Source organism: Cyphomyrmex costatus, unplaced genomic scaffold, assembly GCF_001594065.2.
Source record: "Cyphomyrmex costatus isolate MS0001 unplaced genomic scaffold, Ccosl1.0 scaffold29, whole genome shotgun sequence".
Classification (NCBI taxonomy): domain Eukaryota; kingdom Metazoa; phylum Arthropoda; class Insecta; order Hymenoptera; family Formicidae; genus Cyphomyrmex; species Cyphomyrmex costatus.
In genome coordinates, this window is record NW_017277017.1 from 1,767,190 (window position 1) to 1,787,082 (window position 19,893).

General features: G+C 36.9%; 5 protein-coding genes across 6 annotated transcripts in view; 1 reads left to right on the forward strand and 4 right to left on the reverse strand.

The window, feature by feature from the left end:
* Window positions 1-2,268, reverse strand: part of mah (solute carrier family member mahogany) — a 7,307-nt gene extending 5,039 nt beyond the window's left edge. Inside the window, 3 exon segments of the mRNA XM_018541458.1 lie at window positions 435-600; window positions 602-776; window positions 2,108-2,268. Coding sequence (XP_018396960.1) covers window positions 435-600; window positions 602-776; window positions 2,108-2,208 — 442 coding nt within the window. The 5' untranslated portion in view covers window positions 2,209-2,268.
* Window positions 2,269-2,460: 192 nt separating this feature from the next.
* On the reverse strand, window positions 2,461-10,127 carry RpII215 (RNA polymerase II subunit RpII215). Of its 2 annotated transcripts, none has more exons than XM_018541559.1 (7): window positions 10,050-10,127; window positions 8,789-9,058; window positions 4,921-8,451; window positions 4,394-4,782; window positions 4,168-4,286; window positions 3,752-3,943; window positions 2,461-3,667 (listed from the first exon to the last, which is right to left on the reverse strand). In XM_018541559.1, the coding sequence occupies exons 1-7, from the start codon at window positions 10,125-10,127 to the stop codon at window positions 2,526-2,528; spliced, it is 5,721 nt and encodes a 1,906-aa protein (XP_018397061.1). In that variant the 3' UTR covers window positions 2,461-2,525. The 2 variants fall into 2 exon arrangements, with proteins under 2 accessions (XP_018397061.1, XP_018397063.1); XM_018541561.1 differs by having other exon boundaries at window positions 2,526-3,660; window positions 3,760-3,943.
* A 1,244-nt stretch (window positions 10,128-11,371) lies between these two features.
* KdelR (ER lumen protein-retaining receptor) lies at window positions 11,372-13,424 on the forward strand. Its single transcript, XM_018541514.1, has 3 exons — window positions 11,372-11,607; window positions 11,740-11,929; window positions 12,838-13,424. Exons 1-3 carry the CDS (start codon window positions 11,517-11,519, stop codon window positions 13,193-13,195), a joined length of 639 nt encoding a protein of 212 aa, XP_018397016.1. The 5' UTR covers window positions 11,372-11,516; the 3' UTR covers window positions 13,196-13,424.
* Window positions 13,425-16,504: 3,080 nt separating this feature from the next.
* DNApol-gamma35 (DNA polymerase subunit gamma-2, mitochondrial) lies at window positions 16,505-17,576 on the reverse strand. The gene is made up of 2 exons (XM_018541515.1): window positions 17,019-17,576; window positions 16,505-16,937 (listed from the first exon to the last, which is right to left on the reverse strand). Exons 1-2 carry the CDS (start codon window positions 17,559-17,561, stop codon window positions 16,506-16,508), a joined length of 975 nt encoding a protein of 324 aa, XP_018397017.1. The 5' UTR covers window positions 17,562-17,576; the 3' UTR covers window position 16,505.
* Window positions 17,558-18,139, reverse strand: GatC (glutamyl-tRNA(Gln) amidotransferase subunit C, mitochondrial). Its single transcript, XM_018541516.1, has one exon. The coding sequence runs from the start codon at window positions 18,065-18,067 to the stop codon at window positions 17,558-17,560; it is 510 nt and encodes a 169-aa protein (XP_018397018.1). The 5' UTR covers window positions 18,068-18,139.
* Between the last annotated feature and the right edge of the window lie 1,754 nt (window positions 18,140-19,893).

Consider the following 19,893-nt stretch of genomic DNA (forward strand, 5'->3'; position numbering starts at 1 on the left):
ATATATATATATATATATGCGTGTATGTGTGTATATATATCTAATATAATTTTTTAATTTAAGGATATCATGATTCATCAATACAAATAAAACGAAATATAAGGGAATATTAATAAACAAACAATTTATGCTGGTGCTTTTATTGCTGGATCAACACAAGAAACAATAAGTATTACACGATATTCTTTATTAATTAAAATTAACTTATCGCTCCATATAACGTCATCACAAATATATATTGTTATAAACACTTGTTGCAATCAATCAAACCTCTTTTTTGTTACAAAGAGTTTCTCATACGAATCTCTTAATATTTCAAATTCATTAGGAAAAATTAGATTTTTCAAGATGTTTGATTTTTTTGTAAAACATTTTATGTAACCGCCTATCAGAAACTTCTCTTATCCTGATAAAAAATTGCAGTGAGATCTCACCGCACTGGACGATCGATCGTGGTAATGCAATAATCGGGAATACGCCGAAAATATCAATAATGCACAAAGTGGCAAAGAGCAATGACAGCCCCGAATTTCCGTTTTTCCATGATGTTGCACTTGCAGGATTCATGTTGTTCACTCGTAATGCCGCGGTACTAGGGCACACGATGTTCGTAGTAAGAATCTGGACCGGTTTTCACCACGGTGCGCACCGCACCACAGCACAAAGGTAATCCGATACCGATATCGAACACGAGTGACTTAGCTGGAATGGGAGAGCCGTAGGAAGACCTACAATGTATATGACTTTCGTATTTAGCAAGCTGTCGATGGAGCAAACTAAACAATAGAGGAATATAGAGCTTGAAATACTATGTTTTACTTTGACTAATACTTATAGGGGTTGCTGTTCTTGAAATCACAACTATTTATTTTTAAAACGATTTGTCAATAAAATCATGTGTTAAAGTATCAAATAACTATATATCACTTAACCGAGACTAACTAAAAGTAACATAACATCTATACAATTTTACTTTCATTGATGTATAACTGTTTTCCTTGTTCTATCCCATGGATTTCAGACTCAACAATTTATGCGAAAACTTAAAAGAATGGACTTCTAAGAGTGAGAAATCTATCCAATTGACCTAAATGTATAACTGTTATGCAATATCATATATATTATTATATATTTATAATAATTAATTAAATTCATAAATTTAGATTCCTTTAATTAATACAATAAAACTTAATTAATAATAAAATTTAATTAATAAAATAAAAAAGAATAATGTAATATATAAGGCCATATAAGTCATCCGCAGGTTGTTTATATTGTGGAAAATAATTTTAACAAATAATACATAAATTTGTACGTTTCGACTTCAGTTTGAATCATCTTCAGCATTAAACTTAAAAAATGATGTTACTACAACAATTGTTACTGTGTCGCTATTACAATATTCTCAAACATTCTGTATAACCATCGTGAAATAGTTATTATATTTATATTATTGAGTATGAAATTTTATAACACATAGATGTTATATTACTTTTAGGCGACTGGGAACTTACATCATTCACATTTTCTTATTAACTCGATATAGATTTTTTTTTAAAAGCTTTGTATCCTCATCTATCTACTTTACAATGTACTTTAAAATATTGTCAGTGATTTTATTAATTTTTTTCTATATATGTATCTTTGAATTTATTTGTGAGAAACTTTAACACTGTGTGTGTGTATTGATATACTCCGGGCAAATAAAAATGATCATTGTTGTAATAAGATAAACAAAAATATATTAATGATGGATAACAGCAACAGTTTCACTTTAATAAATTAAAATTTTCACTTTTACATGCTTCTAATAAAATCACAGATCTCAATATCCATTCAATAAATTAAATATTGATAAAATATAGCCTTGATATCGTGCAGCTTGCTAAAGATATATCTCTACGACAATAATCGTAATACTAGTTGTAATAAAGACGCATATACAAATGATCTTGAATTTTTACGCATTTCTTACATCAATATAATCCTCGTTCAATAGTTCATTGGTTTTATCGATTTGTTGACTTACAAAATTCCCTGGTCCCTAAGATACTTTTACATATGTATATGCTTATAACATACGACTTAACATACTCGCTTATAACACTCAAACTTTCCGTAACATGTACTTCAGTTTCCGATAACGTGTACTTCACTCTTGTCATTATATTTGTCACAACCTTCCTGGTACGAGTGGCGAAAGCGCATCGTAATCTGCGCACTATATGTCAATTGTAATTAACAGCCGAAAAATTATCGGTTATACATTTTTAATTGATAATTATTTTCTTTTTAATTTTTTCTTACTTTTCCTTTTGAATTTTTGACATGATGAATAAGTATCATGTTATATTTAACTTATTCAGTACCAAACAGGTTACATAAGAAATATTTTAACAAACATGTACGTCAAGTTTATTTGTAACTATGTGTAATCACGATAATTACAATGATCGGGCTTATAATTAACTTATTTAAAAAAATAAGTATCTAAATATAATTTACGAAAAAAAAAAAACTTAAAATTAGTCGTCCGTCTCGTAAGCGGGTGACGCTGGCGAGTATGTGGGACTCGTGGGCGAGTATCCGGGTACGGGCGGCGAGTACGTCGGACTCGTCGGGGAATAACTCGGGCTTGTAGGAGTGTAGGTAGGACTTGTAGGCGAATATTTGGTGCTTGATGGCGAGTACTGTGGACTTGTGGGCGAATATGTTGGACTGGTAGGCGAATAGTTTGGACTACTGGGTGAATATCTTGTGCTACCAGATGTAGTATGCTGTGGCGAACTCGGTGAATACGACGGACTTGTAGGTGAATATGTCGGGCTGGTTGGCGAGTATGTGGGACTCGCAGGTGTGTATTGCGGCGATGTACCGGCGAACGATGGTGAGGTAGGGGAATAACTTGGGCTCGTCGGTGAATATTTGGGACTGCTCGGAGAATAACTCGGACTCGCGGGCGAGTATTGCGGCGAGCTTGGTGAATAACTGGGTGAAGTGGGCGAATACGAGGGTGAAGCAGGTGTGTAGTTGGGCGAACTTGGTGAATAGCTCGGCGACGTTGGCGAGTAACTTGGACTCGTAGGCGAATAGCTTGGACTCGTGGGCGAGTAACTTGGACTTGTTGGGGAATAACTCGGCGATGTTGGGGAATAACTCGGGCTCGTTGGCGAGTAACTCGGCGAAGTTGGCGAATAACTCGGTGACGTAGGCGAATAACTCGGACTGGTCGGTGAATAGCTTGGCGAAGTAGGGGAGTAACTCGGACTCGTTGGCGAATAACTTGGAGATGTGGGCGAATAACTTGGACTTGTTGGCGAATAACTCGGTGAAGTTGGCGAATAACTCGGACTTGTCGGAGAATAGCTTGGCGATGTCGGTGAATAATTTGGACTGGTCGGTGAATAAGTTGGACTTGTAGGTGAATAATTCGGACTCGACGGTGTCATGCTAGGCGATGTAGGTAAATACGCTGGCGACGTTGGAGAATAACTAGGTGATGCCGCACCAGCAGGTGACATTGGGAATGGACTCATACTTGGACCTGGACTACCGGGACTTCCCGGCTGCGGTGAATAAGCAGAGTATGCTGGCGATAAGCCGGATGCGTCTGATGCTCCCGATGGCGAGAAACATGCACCACCTGGCGTCATACCGCTGCTCAAAGCTGTAAAATAAAAGAGAATAATTGTTAATAATGTTTAATGCACATTTCGCAGATTTTTATTTTGAAATTATATATATCACTTACCTGGCGACATATTCGACGCGCCATAACCAGGAGTAGCTCCCATCCAAGGAGTCATTTGAGGGCTCATACTGGACATGCCAGTTACGCTGCCGAAAAACATTCCTGCTGTTCCCATCATACCTGCCCCAACTGCCATAGGAATTTCGATACCAGACTTACATTTCTCCGCGTCCAGTAACAGATCAAAGCATCCTAAACATACAACATAAAATCATTGATATTTTATCATTATTATAATATATATAGTTATTTTAAATTTTTGCAGATCATAAACTTAATCTGAAAAAAAAAAAAAAAAACCTTAATATTTTCTTTACATTTCTTCACAAGACAGACTTGTAAATAGAAATTAAAATGCAATTTCATAATGTATTTGTAATATTTCTTGTACTATAAAACATCATATCGTACGTTACCTGTTCCAATTCGGGGAAGTTGTCCCATTATAATATTTTCGGATACTCCTCTCATTGGATCTACCTCTGCGTGAGATGCAGCATCCAACAATACATCCACCGTTTCTTCGAAGGAACACCTAAAGAAATTCAAATTTTTATTAATTTTTGATCGATTACCTTTTCTCTATTATTACGGAATATATATACATCTCAAAAATCCCAATGAAAAGCAAGACTCGTTTACCTCATTAAAGCACCGGTGTCTTGTCTATTAATTCCATGACGTGTTATCGCCATAAGATGACCCTTTGCCGTCATGACATCACAAAGCAAGGCGAGATGTCGATAGTTGACATAAAGACCATAGAACTGCAACACTGCATTCATTTCTTTTTCTACTGACTTTCGCACGGCTTCGATGCCGAGCACTTGGAATATTTCACAAATATCATTGCTGAACGTCCGTACGGGATCAACATCTCTCTCGCTCAATACTTTCATCAAGCTTGTCCCGTCGGTTTCCAAGAGCCATTCTGCGATGGCCTTGAATTCACCAGTTTCCGTGATAACAATGCGTTTTTTAGAATCCGTTTGTGGTAGATGCATGTAAACTTTTCCGATAGCTTCAATACCCTGAAACATTTAATAGAACGTATAAAAATAATTTTAATAATTTTCTCTATAACTACATTAAGCTAATTAATAACAGTGATTAAACAAATTCATGAAAAATTAACATAATTGACATTGTTATTTTAAATTCCAACGTACCTGTAGAGTCATATCACTAAGCATGTTGGCTTCGATACAGCGGAGGAACATATCGTCCTCCATCTTATCTACAGTCTCCTCGTCCGTGTCCTGGAACTTGTTGTCGTCACTATTCATTATTCTGATGCGCAGTACCAACTTTTCGGCGTTATCATCATTGAATATGCAGTTCAGATCATCACCAAAACCAGCGTTGATCTTTTCCGCGATCTGTTCCATTGTTAACTTCTTGTCAGTCATTCGTTTCCTATCCAGCTCTATTCGCAGCAACCACGGCGATATTTTTGTAGGATCAAAATCAGGCATCTCGTAATACACGTTGACGAACTCCTGATCTTCTGCAATTACTGTGTTCTGTGGATCTGGATCGTAATATATCGCCGTATTTGCCGTCACCTTTTTCAACGTCGTGTGTTCTAATCGACAAAGGACATTCTTTGCCTTCTCGGCATCACGCGCGGCAGCGCCCGTCAGAAACACTGTGAGTGATGGCGCCTTCGGTTTCTTGCTAATGTTGATGATTTCTTTCAATCTGGGCACACCAAGGGTTACATTTTTCGATGATACACCAGCAAAGTGAAAAGTGTTCAAAGTCATCTGTGTGGCAGGCTCGCCGAGAGACTGCGCCGCCAATGCGCCGACCATTTCGCCGGGTGATACCTGAGCCTGCTGGAATCTTGTCTCGATTTCTCCAATTAACCATTCGAAGGCCTCACTGGACAGCCTAAACTCCTCGGAGACGCACTTGGTGCATAAAGTCGATCTTACTAAACACTGGAACAGTAATGTTGCGTTCTCGTTCGCTTGTTTGCTCAGTCTGTCATCCCCGGCAACGATGATACACTTTTCTAGAAGATTCTTAACGCCTTGGATCACTCTCATTGGACTGAGATCGGTCGGCGCTCGCTTATTGATGTGGAAAATCTTCTGCACATTCCAAATCATCCTCTGCAGATTACAGGGTAGTACAACTTTGGATTCTCCGCTCGGAAAGATTTCACGGAGTACAGCACGATCCCTGTTCAACTGTTCCCATTCTCTTTCTAGTTCGGAGATCACTTCACCGGAACCCATCATCTCTCGGACGATGTCCTCGTTAAATATACGCCGCAAGTATCGCTCATTGGTGGGATCGAACTTGAATTTCTTCTCGAAAGCCTTATTGCTCACCTTGATTGTTGGTAGATTCTGGAATTCCACGGTCTCGCCGCAGAGACCGTCCTCTCCATAACGCAGCTGAATCAATTGACCGACGGAATTACGTACGGTACCATCATAATGCACCATCACTGATTCCATAGCCTTTATCAAACGACGCTGAATGTAACCAGTCTCAGCCGTCTTCACGGCGGTATCGATAAGACCTTCACGACCGCCCATTGCGTGAAAGTAGAATTCTGAAGGTGTGAGACCAGCGAGATACGAATTCTCGACAAAACCACGAGATTCTGGTCCATAGTCATCCTTGATGAAATGTGGCAGCGTTCTCTTACGGAAACCAAAGGGTATCCGCTTACCTTCAACGTTTTGCTGACCCACACAAGCGATAACCTGAGAGATGTTGATGTTGGAACCCTTTGAACCTGATACTACCATGGCCTTCAAATTATTGTATTCTGTCAAGGACTTCTTAGCGGAGCCTCCGGTCTTGTCTCGAGCGTCGTTCAGTATCCTGTTTACTTGATTCTCGAAAGTCTGACGAAGTGTGTTACCAGGTGTAGGTTCAAGTTCCATGTTATGTGCCTTTTGAATCACCTCTATTACGTCCTCTTTGGCCTTCTTGATCGCCTTCTGAATCTCCAAATATGTCTGCGGATCGGCAATAGTGTCACCAATACCAATTGAATGACCCTCCAATAATAGCCAATTGTTGATGACAGTTTGGATATTACCATAAAAGCGTCCGCACACTTCATGACCCAGTTCGAGCATACAAATATGAAGCAAAGAACCGGCCGAAGTACCAAGGGTCTTCTTACAGAGAATGCCCATCACAAGTTCTCCATGTTCCACCATTACCTTTGTATCACCTGGTGAGATCCACTTATATGGACCATCATCTTCTTCATCAGGATGTGTGCTGTGCGTCCGTATCATATTCACGTTACCTGGTATAATGAGAGAGAACAGTTGTTTGCCAGTCCACAGCGGTTTCGGTTTCAGGATACATGGTTGCGGCATCTTGCCATCCCAGCTGGGCAGGAACATGAGTAGATTCATCATTTGCTCCTTCTCGATAAACACGTCACGCTTAGTCATTTTCCTGACTGCTGTCAGAGTATCCTGTACAATTCCCATAACCGGCTTATTTGCCTGTGGGGTAATAATCTGTCGTGGAGTCACATGAATATTTTCAACCTCCGCGCGTGTCTCCATCGACTGTGGAACATGTAAATTCATTTCATCCCCATCAAAATCAGCATTGTACGGTGATGTGCAGCTCAGATTCATGCGGAATGTGCTCCATGGAAGCACCTTAACACGATGACCCATCATACTCATTTTGTGTAGAGTGGGCTGACGATTAAAGATCACGAGATCGCCATCGCGGATATGTCGTTCCACTCGGTAGCCACATTGCAGATGTAGATCCGAGGACTTGGGATGGAAACGCAGATCAATTCTTTCGCCATTGTCGCGTACTATGTATTTCGCGCCAGGGTATTGCGAATTGCCACGCCTGACTAGCACCTGCATTTTATCGATGTTGAAGGGTGTCACAATCTCAGGGAATGTCAGATTTTGGGCTATACTGCGCGGTACGCCTACTTGATCAATACGTAAATTGGGATCAGGAGTGATAACAGTACGTGCAGAGAAGTCCACACGTTTACCCATCAAATTCCCACGAATTCTACCCTCTTTTCCCTTCAATCGGGCCTTGATCGCTTTAAGCGGTTTGCCCGACTTCTGCATCGCCCGGGGCATACCAGGCATATCGTTGTCGACGAGCGTCGCCACATGAAACTGTAGCATCTTTATATTCTCAGAAATTACGTGTGCCGCTGCGCCGGACTGTTCATTTCGTACTAACTCATTATTTGATTTGATAATGTCTGCCAGTTTGTGTGTCAGATCGTCCTGATTCTTAGCGGAACCGTACATAATAACTGCAGGTCTAACAGACAGTGGTGGCACCGGCAGTACGGTAACGATCATCCAATCTGGCCGTGCAAATTTCGGGTCCATGCCCAAGATAAAAGATTCTTCATCCTTAATGTGTTTCAAGATCTCCCAGGCCCTTTCGGCCGAGAGAATTATCTTCTTGTCTTGTGAATCTTCATTTACGTGCTTCCACTCTGCAGTGACATCCAAACCAGATCGCCTAAGATTAGGCTGATATCTACCACAACCACCATGACCCGGTTTTCTATCCATTTGTGTCTGGTTCTCCGTGCTCTCCTTGTTAATGTCCATTTCATCTCCGCCTTCACAGATGTTCTTACTTTTGCATAGATCATAAACGAATGCGAGTCGCTTCCGCGGCTGTCCTTTCGTCTTCATCACGATTTCTTTTATCTTTGGATTATGCTGAAAATAACAGAAAAAAAGGATTAATGTTCTGAAAAGTTCCTTTAGTTTTATCTTTAAGATAACTTATCACTTAAAGATAACAATAAGATAATCTGATTATCAATCTTTTTGAAGACATAAAAGATTTATTATTATTATTTTAATAATCTATATTTTATAATTTATATTTTATTTCAAAATCAATTTCTTAATCAATTTTAAATCTCGACAATTATAAATTTTCAGTAAAATACAGAATGTGAATAAGTCAATTAAATACAAAAACTTCTGGATATAGAGGAATCTTTTATAAAAATAGCATTTCTATAACATTTCTTGAATAACAAATACTTACAGGGTTGACAAGTAGTTTGGAACAGTAAAAACACACACATCTCAATATCTTTATAGTTTTTGTAATAAATCCCACATGAAATACTGGTTTGGCTAGATCTATATGACCAAAATGTCCAGGACATTCAGTCATGTTACCAGCACAAGTTTGACATCTGGAGTTTCTGTCGATAACACCTTGCCTCGGGTCCATGAGACCGCCCAGTTTAGGGCGGCCGCCCTCCATAGTTTCAGGAAATCGTATGCCGCCATCAGTGACTGACATACGACGCTGCACAAAAGTGTAACAATTCATGTTTTTTTGTAATAAATTTAAATTTAACCGAGATGTTATATGAAATCTCAACTTTTTTTTAATCATTTATCAAATTATCAAACAGATCATTCGACTACTACCAATATATTTTATACAAAAAAAATAAGTTGATATTGTTAGGTCATTAAGTATGAAATGCCCAGTTTTTGTATTACTATATTAATAGTAGCTCTAACTTTGTTAAAATGAACAAAAATAACAATATGAAAGACATTTCATATTTAATAATCTAATATCTTTATAGGTATTTTACTATTTTGTTTAAAAAAGAGAAAGGAGAAAGATAAATCATTCAGTTAAGAAAAACAAGCCTAATGTATAATAACATTAACAGATCTCTGTATTCTACAGTCAATCAACAGGCTTGACAAATTTAATAATTGTAAAACCAGATTAAAAAGTAATTGGTATTTTGAGGAAGCTTTACATAAAAAACAAATACATCAAGAATCTTCATTGGCATATCATATAGTTTTCTTACAACAGAACGCAAACAAGTAGTTACATATACAAGTAGTTACATATACATGTTAAATATAAATAAAATTAGTTATATTCATTTACATTTATATTTCCTTCCCTCTCTGATATACTTTCCATAACTTTATTTTCAATAATACTTCTCAATAATGAATGTTACAAAAGTATGACAGACCTAACATACATATATAGGCACTAATACATCATCAATATTCTAAGCGGAATTTAATTCTTTATGCATCAGATATTACAGGTAGTATTAAAATCAATTGTCATGAGTCCCATGATATCTAAGAGAAACGTTTCGACGTAGAAGCTGTCGAAGAAATTACATTTGTACATTCCATCCCGCGAAATCAATGTGATGGGTAGGTACGTGTGTTGCATGAAATTGCGCCATTTAATTCCTGGAAGGAGTTCCAATTCTGCCTCGAAAGTATTACGAGTTATCATACAGCCTACTTACTATCTCGTCGGGCGAGAGAATCCCGAATTGGACGCGTTTCACCGTCCGTAAAGATGCTTTAGAATCGGACGTCGCCATTTTGCTGCAATTCACAGGAGCTCACACGAAAGACTTCCAACTTCCAACCATTTCCAACACCGCAGATAGCACACTACCACTACGACACTTATCATCCTGGCTCTGGCAACGTACCTCTCAGTCCCTCTACCGGCTCTACCGTTAGAAAAACGTTGAACCCCACCACTTTTGTGGAAGCAAATCTGTTGCGCATATGCTGGATTCAGGCTGCTTTTACATGCAGCGTAAAGCGGGGAGCACAGACTTTTGCATAACGCATAAAGCATGTGCATAAGGAATTTCATTGGTCCATTTTCTTATGCATGAGTCAATGGACCAATCAAATTCTTTATGTATATGGTTTATGCGTTGTGCAAAAGTCTGTGCTCCCCGCTTAAAGGTTGATTTATACTGGCCGTAATCTGTTAACTTATGCCGTAATCTGTAAAAATTAACCAATCACAGTCGAATGAGAAGGGAATAATCGATTATAATTGGTCAATTTTTACAGATTACGGCATAAGTTAACAGATTACAGCCAGTATAATCCAACCCTTAAGGTATAACTATAATCGATTATTCCCCTCTCATTCGACTGTGATTGGTCAATTTTTACAGATTACGGCCAGTATAAATCAATCCTAACTTGTGTAAGCGTAACTTGCGTCAACCAATCAAACCGTATCAAATTGTATCAACTCCTACGCCATATTCTAATTGAGACAATTTGATTGGCTGACGCAAGTTACGCTGCATGTAAAAGCAGCCTTCACACTCATCCGATTTTCGTCGTACGACGACTCTGCAACCAATCAGAAAACAAAATTTTGCTTCGTATCGATGATACGATTTTTCTGATGCAGTGTGAATCCAGCATTTCGATCATTGTAAAATAGGCGTTAACCAATCACAGTCAAATAAGAAAAAATAAGTCGACTGTGATTAATTAATTCTTACAACTACAGTCACTTATAACTACAATTTTGTCACACAATTTTATCCTTAATATCCCGTGGAGCGGTTCATGCGTAAGCAGATTAGCGGATCTCCAATCACAGAATCATTAAAGGAGCCTACAGACCAGAGCATGGCTCTCATTGGCTATCGCTCGCCGCTTCACCGCTGCGCCGCTCTGGTCTGTAGGCTCCTTAGATTCGCCAATTCGACATGGCAAAAAAATCACACGATGCACCGCAAGTTCCCTCTCTAGATGTCTCTCGCTCTCCTTATGATTCGATGTCAACATCGGGATCGGAGTACTCAACCTGATTCCGGGGGGTCGGCCATCTGCTGTAACCACAGCCAGAGCCACGTCATATTTGTGTGCCGCTGTCGAGCGAGCTACGAGCTGGCTCTTTATCTTCCCCCGCGGGTTTTTCTACGTAAAGTCACATCCCCGCGACCGCAAACATGAATATATTCCGACTGCTGGGCGATCTATCGCATCTTTTAGCCATTATCATACTACTTTTAAAGATATGGAAGACACGGAGCTGCGCCGGTGAGTCGGATCACCTTAATCGTTTTGTTCAGGAACGCTCGTGTTCGCGATGAGTTCAATGTGTTACGATCGAACATTGCTGACGTTTCACCCTCAACTAACAGCGATTATCGATGTTTCAACTGTTTGCAGGTATTAGCGGCAAATCACAGATCCTCTTCGCGATTGTTTATACTACCCGTTATTTAGACCTGTTCACCACATTCATCTCGGCATACAACACATTCATGAAGATCGTATTCATTGCTGCGTCTCTCGCCACAATTTTCTTGATGTACATTAAGTTCAAAGCTACGTATGATCATAATCATGACACGTTCAGGTAAGACTCCACAATTTCTGTCAATAGGCCTGTTCTTTTTAGTTCGACTTCTTGCATAGTTCATTTCTTTCTTTTAACCTGATTTACAGAAACCGTAATCAATAAAATCCTAAAATTCAAGAGAATGATTTCGATGCTTTCGTTCATATAATTATTATTATAATATTATGAATTTAATAAAAGTGTTGAAATCATTGTATTCAACTTTATCAGTTTTATTATAAATTAACAAAGCCTGTTCTTTTTAGCTGAACTTCTTTCATGGTTCATCTTTTTCTTTTCACATTAAAAAGAAAAAGGAAAAATTGCAAGTTCAGTTAAAAAGAACAGATCTATAGTTATGACTTCCATAAATCAGATTTTACTTCTAATGTCTATTTCTACTTGTATAGATTAACTTTAATCTATGTTTAATTTACTTCTTATCTGGTTTGCAGAATCAGAAAGATAAAAAGTAAGTTAGACCAAAATTAAAGTTAATCTACATTAGTAGAAATGGATATAAGATCCAATTTCACCAATGTTAAGATTAACTTAAATTTATTCTCAGTTTAATTTCTTATCCTTTAATTCTGAGAATTAGATAAACAATAAATTAAATTGATTAAAAGTATTTTTACATTGATGGAACTAAGCCTGATGTTTATTTCTATGAATGTAGTTGTAATTATAATCTCACTTCAGCTAGCTTTCCATCTTTTTGTAGTTTTAAGAATTGAAAAAGATGAAAAGAAAACTGTTAAACTGATTGTGAGATTAAAATTAATTTACATTGGTAGAAATGGCGATAAGTCAAAAAAAGGAGAAAAGATAAACAGTGCAAGTTTAATTAAAATGATCAGACCTAAAATTACATTTCTCAATTGGTATTTCCATTGCAAATGTGATGATGAAACTTTCTGTTTCAGGATCGAGTTCCTGATTTTACCAGCGTTTATATTAGCACTGCTGATCAATCACGAGCTATCCTTCATCGAGGTTTTGTGGACATTCAGCATTTATCTAGAGTCAGTGGCAATATTACCGCAATTGTTCCTGGTATCGAAAACGGGCGAAGCAGAAAGCATTACCAGCCATTATTTGTTCGCATTGGGATCATACAGAGGCTTATATCTGTTTAACTGGGTCTACCGCTACTACGCCGAAGATCATTACGACTTGATCGCTATAGTCGCCGGATTGGTGCAGACAGTTCTCTATTGTGACTTTTTCTACCTCTATATTACCAAAGTACTCAAAGGCAAGAAGCTACAACTACCTGCTTAGCTTCACTTGAGAGTATTATCCTTTTGTATCGGAGAATTGTTCAACTGTCTCTGTGGCATCGCCAATTTGAGATAAATTCGGGCAATCATGGGAGGCTTATGAAATGTGCACAATGATGTGCATTTCCACAAAGTATGAATTGTCTGGCATCCCCTTTCCACAAACTTTCTTCCTTCCTTCCATCGTCCCTCGTACGATGCCATGTGCTGCGTCTCCTTATCATAGGATGAGAAAATCTAAGTTGCCTTTACTATTTTATTTTACGTACTTCATTTCAAGAAATGTACATTACCACACAAGATTGAGTTAGCTATTTATCTTAAAATTTAAAAACAGAATAGGGATAAAAAAAAGAGAAAACGTAGAAGCAGAATTTTCATTTATATTTACAGTGTTTATATCGTTGTAACTGTCAGTAATAAATATAGTTAATAATTAAATATAATTACATGATAGCAATATCTTGTAAACATTGATAAAAAAATCCAGTTGAATTACCGCTACAGTAATTCAAGAAGAACACAAATTAATATACTTTAATTAGATTTCGCTCATTTTTTGCAATGCATAGTATAAAGAAATGACAGTCTAAACTGAGCGGTAATAAGATTTTTTTATATATAAAATAAATTTAAGTTTACAATTAGTTAATATAACATAACATCAAAATAAAAAATATATAAAGAATATATAAAATATTAAAAAATTAATAATATCGAACTTTTTGGAACTCACGGGTCCTTCTTCAGCGATTCTTGAAGATGTTACAAAGTCATAGAAATGAATAATCTTACGGTGTAAGCGACATGCTGTGGTACATTATTTCGAAGAAATTGATTCTCCTGTTTTTATGTAAATGTGAAAATTGTGTTTAAAGTAAGAAATTCATTGTTGTCAATATAATATAAAAGAGGTAAAACAGGATAAGTCATTTAAATGCAAATTGACAATTATTGTCTATTGTCAATTTTTGTATTACGTCAATTAATTAATTATTTGGTGATTAAACTTGAATTTCTTATTTACAAAAAATGTGTGAAAACAGAGCATCTTTATGTATTCGTCTGATTCTATCTGAGCACAAGTCTTACAATGATGGCAGACAGACTCTTATAGGGCATCGGAACGATATTTATTTATTTGTTTGACATTTTTTAATTAACTATAAGAGTCATCCAGACTATTCGTGTCTTTTTAAGAGTTGATGTCTTTGTTTTGTTTTTTAATGCGTAACATCTCTGAGATCTTTTATGATAATTCTTTTCAATATCTAGGATTAAGACTCTTTTCCAATCAATTGTGATCATAATTTAATCTATTGTCAGAGATGACGGAGAGTCTGGAAAAACTTTGCTTTATTTCTATGTCCATTTATACGGGTCTTGAGTTGTCTTTTCGTTTGTCCTTCATAAGACGCAGTACAATCTTGACAATTGATTTGATAGACGACTTCTGGCTTTGAAATTTGTTAAGTTTGTCTTTGTATACTTTAATAAAGGAACTTAATGTATTTAAAATTCTGTAATCAATTGTGAAGACTGATTTGTTAAAAAATGAAGTAACAGAATATGAAACTTTGGGTATATAAAGTATCACAAAAAGTTTTTTATTGTTTCTATTTTCTGAGATCACATTGTCAACATTCTGTGTGTTTAATTTCTCATGTATAATTTTTTTAATCCTTTTATTTATGCAATTAAAAATTAGAGATAGCAATTGTTTAGGAGGATGTTTATAACAAATTAAATATTTTTTAAATTAAATTTATGATGAGAAAGAAGGACAGTTCTGTCTCAGAGGTTGAAAAAGATTGATCTTATCTACCGGAGAAAGTTTTTTTGTGAAACCAATCAATAATTATTTTATTATTCTCAACCTTCAATAATAGATCTAAAAAATTTAAACATCTCTGACATTTTCAATTTCTAATGTGAATTGTACCCTGTTATGGAAGCTGTTAAAAACGTGAGAATGTTGTTAATATGATCTCTTAGCGCAGTAATAATGATGTCATCAATGTATCGCTGATAAATTGTAGGATTTAAATTAAATTTATCTAAAGCTTTCTACTCTAAATCTCGCAAAACAATTTCAGCTAAAGTCAGCAACAAAGAGGACCTCATAGGTGTCCTAAAAATTTGTTTGTAAATTTTGTTGTTGAAAGAAAAAAAGATATTAAAGTAAAAATAAATTTTTTAATTTCAACTAAATCATCGTCTGAAATAATATTGGTTTTAGTTGAAATTAAAGGCCATCTTTTTTCAATGCTGTTGATTGCAAGATCCAGACGAATATTCATACTATTCGAACATAGAAATAACGTTGAGTGAAAGTAAAACAGAATTTTCTATATCAGTGCCATTTAATGATTTGAAAGCTTTAAAACTGTTGTTGTGTGTTTGTCGTGGATTTGTCTCTGTACTAGAGGCAATCATAGAATGTAAAAAGACAGCTATAAGATATAAGGCTGTGTTAACGGAGGAAATTATGATTCTGTATGGAATGGTTTTTTTTGTGAATTTTTGATAATTCATAAATTTTAGGTAAATTGGAGTCACTGGAAAGTAGTGAAAGGTAAACTTTTTTTGTAATGAGATCTTTATTAAGCAAATTCTTTAAAAAATCATTTAGTTTCTTTTCAATATTTTGTTAATTGAATTGCATTCTGTAATCTATTATAGTAGGTGTTTCTATCCTGTAGTGCTTCTTCAATTTTCTGCTTTTAATCTCAATCTTCAATGCATAGTCTGATTTTACCCTTAGAGTCCGTCTGTCATCATTGTAACACTTGCACTCAATAGAATTAGACGAATACGTTAAGATGCTCCTGTTTTCACACATTTCATTATAAGAAATTCAATATTTAAAAAGATATTAAATCTTATAGGACCATACATGGTGAGAAACACAACCAATAAAAAATTCAAGTTTAATCACCAAATAATTAATTAATTGACGTAATACAAAAATTGACAATAGACAATAATTGTCAATTTGCATTTAAATGACTTATCCTGTTTTACCTCTTGACTACTTTTATATTATATTGACAATGAACTTCTTACTTTAGACATAATTTCCACATTTACATAAAAACAGGAGAATTAATTTCTTCGAAATAATTTGTACCACACCATGTCGCTTAAACTGTAAGATTATTCATCTCTTTGTTTACAAGAATCGTTGAAGTAGGATTCATGAGTTCTAAAAAATTTGATATTATATTTTTTATATTCTTTATTTTTATGTTATACTAACATTGTAAACTTAAATTTACTTTACATATAAAAAAATCTTATTACTGTTCGATTTAGATTGTTGTTTCTCTAATATACTTTACTAAGTTAGTAATGTGAACTGCCTCACTAAGAGTAGTTGATCGATTTTTTACATGTACAATGCCATTCTTAAGACTAGTCTTATCTACTGACACGACGTATGGTATTAGACACATTTCTATGATTTGTTCTGTATTCGTCAATATGGTAGAGATCCCTCTCGTTCTAAGCATATTATTTAAGTATAGCACAAAGCGATTCAAGTCTTCTATATCTGAATCAGTCTTATTCTCCTGTTTCTCTATATGGAACGTGATTTTATATGGGCATAACTTAGGATGAACGTAGGCTCTAGTTGATTTATCCAGCATATGACTGTCACAGAGTAACGCCAAGCAGCCCCAATCCATGGAAGCGATATGCTCGACCATATGCACATCCATAACATTATCTTTATTTTCAGTCTGTAAATAAATATCCCATTTAAACAATTCTCTCTCTATTTTTCATAATGCTACCAACATTTTAATAAGAATTCATTATACCTGAGGATATAACTTGCGTACGCTGGGATAATAAGTGATTGTTTCCACGATGATATTTCCAAAAGGAAACTGTGCCTCTATCTCCGTTACATCAAGATTCCTCGTCTTCTTTGCCTCTGCGAGTACAAATCTTGAGGGATGCTGGGCAAGTTTACGCCACCATACTTTGCGTTCTCTTTGCTTCTTGTGCAGCAGACTTTTTGAATCCGACGCTTCAACAAATACATTAATCTTGGCGATTTTGTGGGACAGTACTTTACCCACTGACAATAGGGATTCGTTCCATATGCTCTTGGATGTACCCAGTGTGGCAAGTGCAAATGGTAACATGTCATCCATTGAGTTGCTCCGCAGTTGCTGCAATGTATCCGTAATTGTATCACATGGGAACACGTTATAATGTGGCATTGTGACACAGTGAGAGAACCAGTGTTCCTCAAGGTTTTTCAGCAGCAGCTTGCCTTGGGGTCCATATACGAACATCCGTTCAGATAGATTGAGGAAGCACGACCCGACAGTTTTTAGTATAGCTTCCAGACTCATTGTGTAGACTCACTTTCTTTCTTCTTGCTCGCCACCAGCGGCGCAACAAAGTATTCCTCTTCTAACACCACAGCGTTACTTAGTATCTCGCGCCGATTGACGTCGTGTCGCACCACGTCGTCTCGCAGATAAATGCAATTGTTCTCCAGGGTGCTGTACATCGGATGTACCGTCTCGTCGATGTGAGCTGTCCGCAACCGCTCGGCGAAAGCTATCGCTTCCTCTAGCACCCGTTTACTCTGTTTGTACTCGAAGCCGACCAGTGCTAGCCTCTCGAGCCTCCTAATTGTCGCCTCGTCAATCGACAGGCTCTTGACACCGCCAAACTGACTGTCGTTATTGTCCTTCACTTTGTTATTGCTCTCTGGTTTTTGTTGTTGTCTCGCGAACACGATCGAAGAGTTGAATGTTCTGAAAGATGAAACAGCGTTACCTCTACGCGGAAAGACAGCAACACTTTCATCGAAGAGTCTGTAGGCTGGCTTGATCCGTCGTAGCAAGGCCATGCTCAACGATGACCTGTTGATCCAATTTGACAATCAGATCTGATTCTTTTTCAAGATTTCGCAGCCTCAGATTTCGATGCGTGTCCAAGAATCTATTTTTTCGGTTTTTTTTAGATACACCCTTTACATTGATAATATTTGTCTTCTGCTTCTCCTTCAAGTGCACATGTGCATCCTCTCTTCTTCTTGAATTGCACCAATTGCACTAAGCTGCGAGCTCTATACATACTTCTTCTAAATTTGGGTGCTTTCCAGCAAGGACAGAATCAGACACTGTGTAACACAGAGAATCGTTTCATCCTCGTTTAACGCAGGCAAACAGCAGGGATGCAATGATTCACTGTGTTACACAGTGTCTACTTGTGTCGTAGCTGGAAAGCAGCCTTTAATTGGCCCTGGTCCTCTTTAACGAGGTAAGCTTAGCCAATCACATCCGAGACTCCTCCAACTATCCTCAGGCCGGGTTCACACCTTGACGGAAAAGCGGAAAGCGGAAGAGCAGATAACCGATTAGAACTCGCTCTGGTAGTAAATAGTACAAAACTAACAGAAAGTTAACTACCTGATTGGCTACTGCTTTTCCGCTTTCCGTTTTTCCGTCAAGGTGTGAACCCTCCCTCAGGGTGCAAACCCATGCAGCGAAATAGCGTAACGCGGAACGAGAGTAGAACCAATCACGAGATTCTCTAGAAACACGGAATGCTCGTTATTGGTTCTGCTCTCGTTCCGCGTTAAGGTACTTTTTCATGACAGATAGCGATAGGGGCTGCACCGAATAAAAGGAACAGGGAATAGAGAACAGAGAATAAGAATTTCAACCTATCAGAAATCATGTACTATGGAATACACACTGTTTATTCCACAGTATATGATTTCTAATAGGTTGAAATTCTTATTCTCTGTTCTCTGTTCCCTGTTCCTTTTATTCTGCGTAGCCCTTAAGTTTCAACTTATCAGAAATCGAATACACCGGAATACACATTTTTGATAGGTTGAAACTTATCGCTATCGCTATTCCCTCGCATTGTGTCTTGGGTCTTTAAGCTTATCGCACATGAAATGCATTAATAGAACATGAGCATAACATAAAACTGTTGAACTAATAAGCATCCAGCATAAAGTTGCCATATTGATTAATATTAAGGTTGGATTATACTGGCCGTAATCTGTTAACTTATGCTGTAATCTGTAAAAATTGACCAATTATAATCGATAATTCCCCTCTCATTCGACTGTGATTGGTCAATTTTTACAGATTACGGCATAAGTTAACAGTTTACGGCCAGTATAAATCAACCTTAAGATGCTCATTGGTCCAGCAATCTTATGTTATGTTTAGGCACTGTAAAGGTTGGATTATACTGGCCGTAATCTGTTAACTTATGCTGTAATCTGTAAAAATTGACCAATTATAATCGATTATTCCCCTCTCATTCGACTGTGATTGGTCAATTTTTACAGATTACGGCATAAGTTAACAGTTTACGGCCAGTATAAATCAACCTTTAGGCCTATCGCACATGAAATGCATAACTGGTATCTGATAGGTTAATATTTTAATATCTAATATCTGTTCCTCCATTGTGCGCAGCCTTAAGTCATAAGAAATTGACCACTCACAGTCGATTATTCTTCTCACATTCGATTGTGATTGGTAAATTCTTTATTATTTAACACTTAAATGAAGTGTGGCTTATAATAGAAGGCCCATTTTAATTTTAAGGCTGCTTAAGTATCTTAATAGATGTCATAAGCCAATCAGAGGGTCGCATTAGTATTTTAAGACATTACTTAAAAGTCTTGAAATATGAATCGACTATGAATAC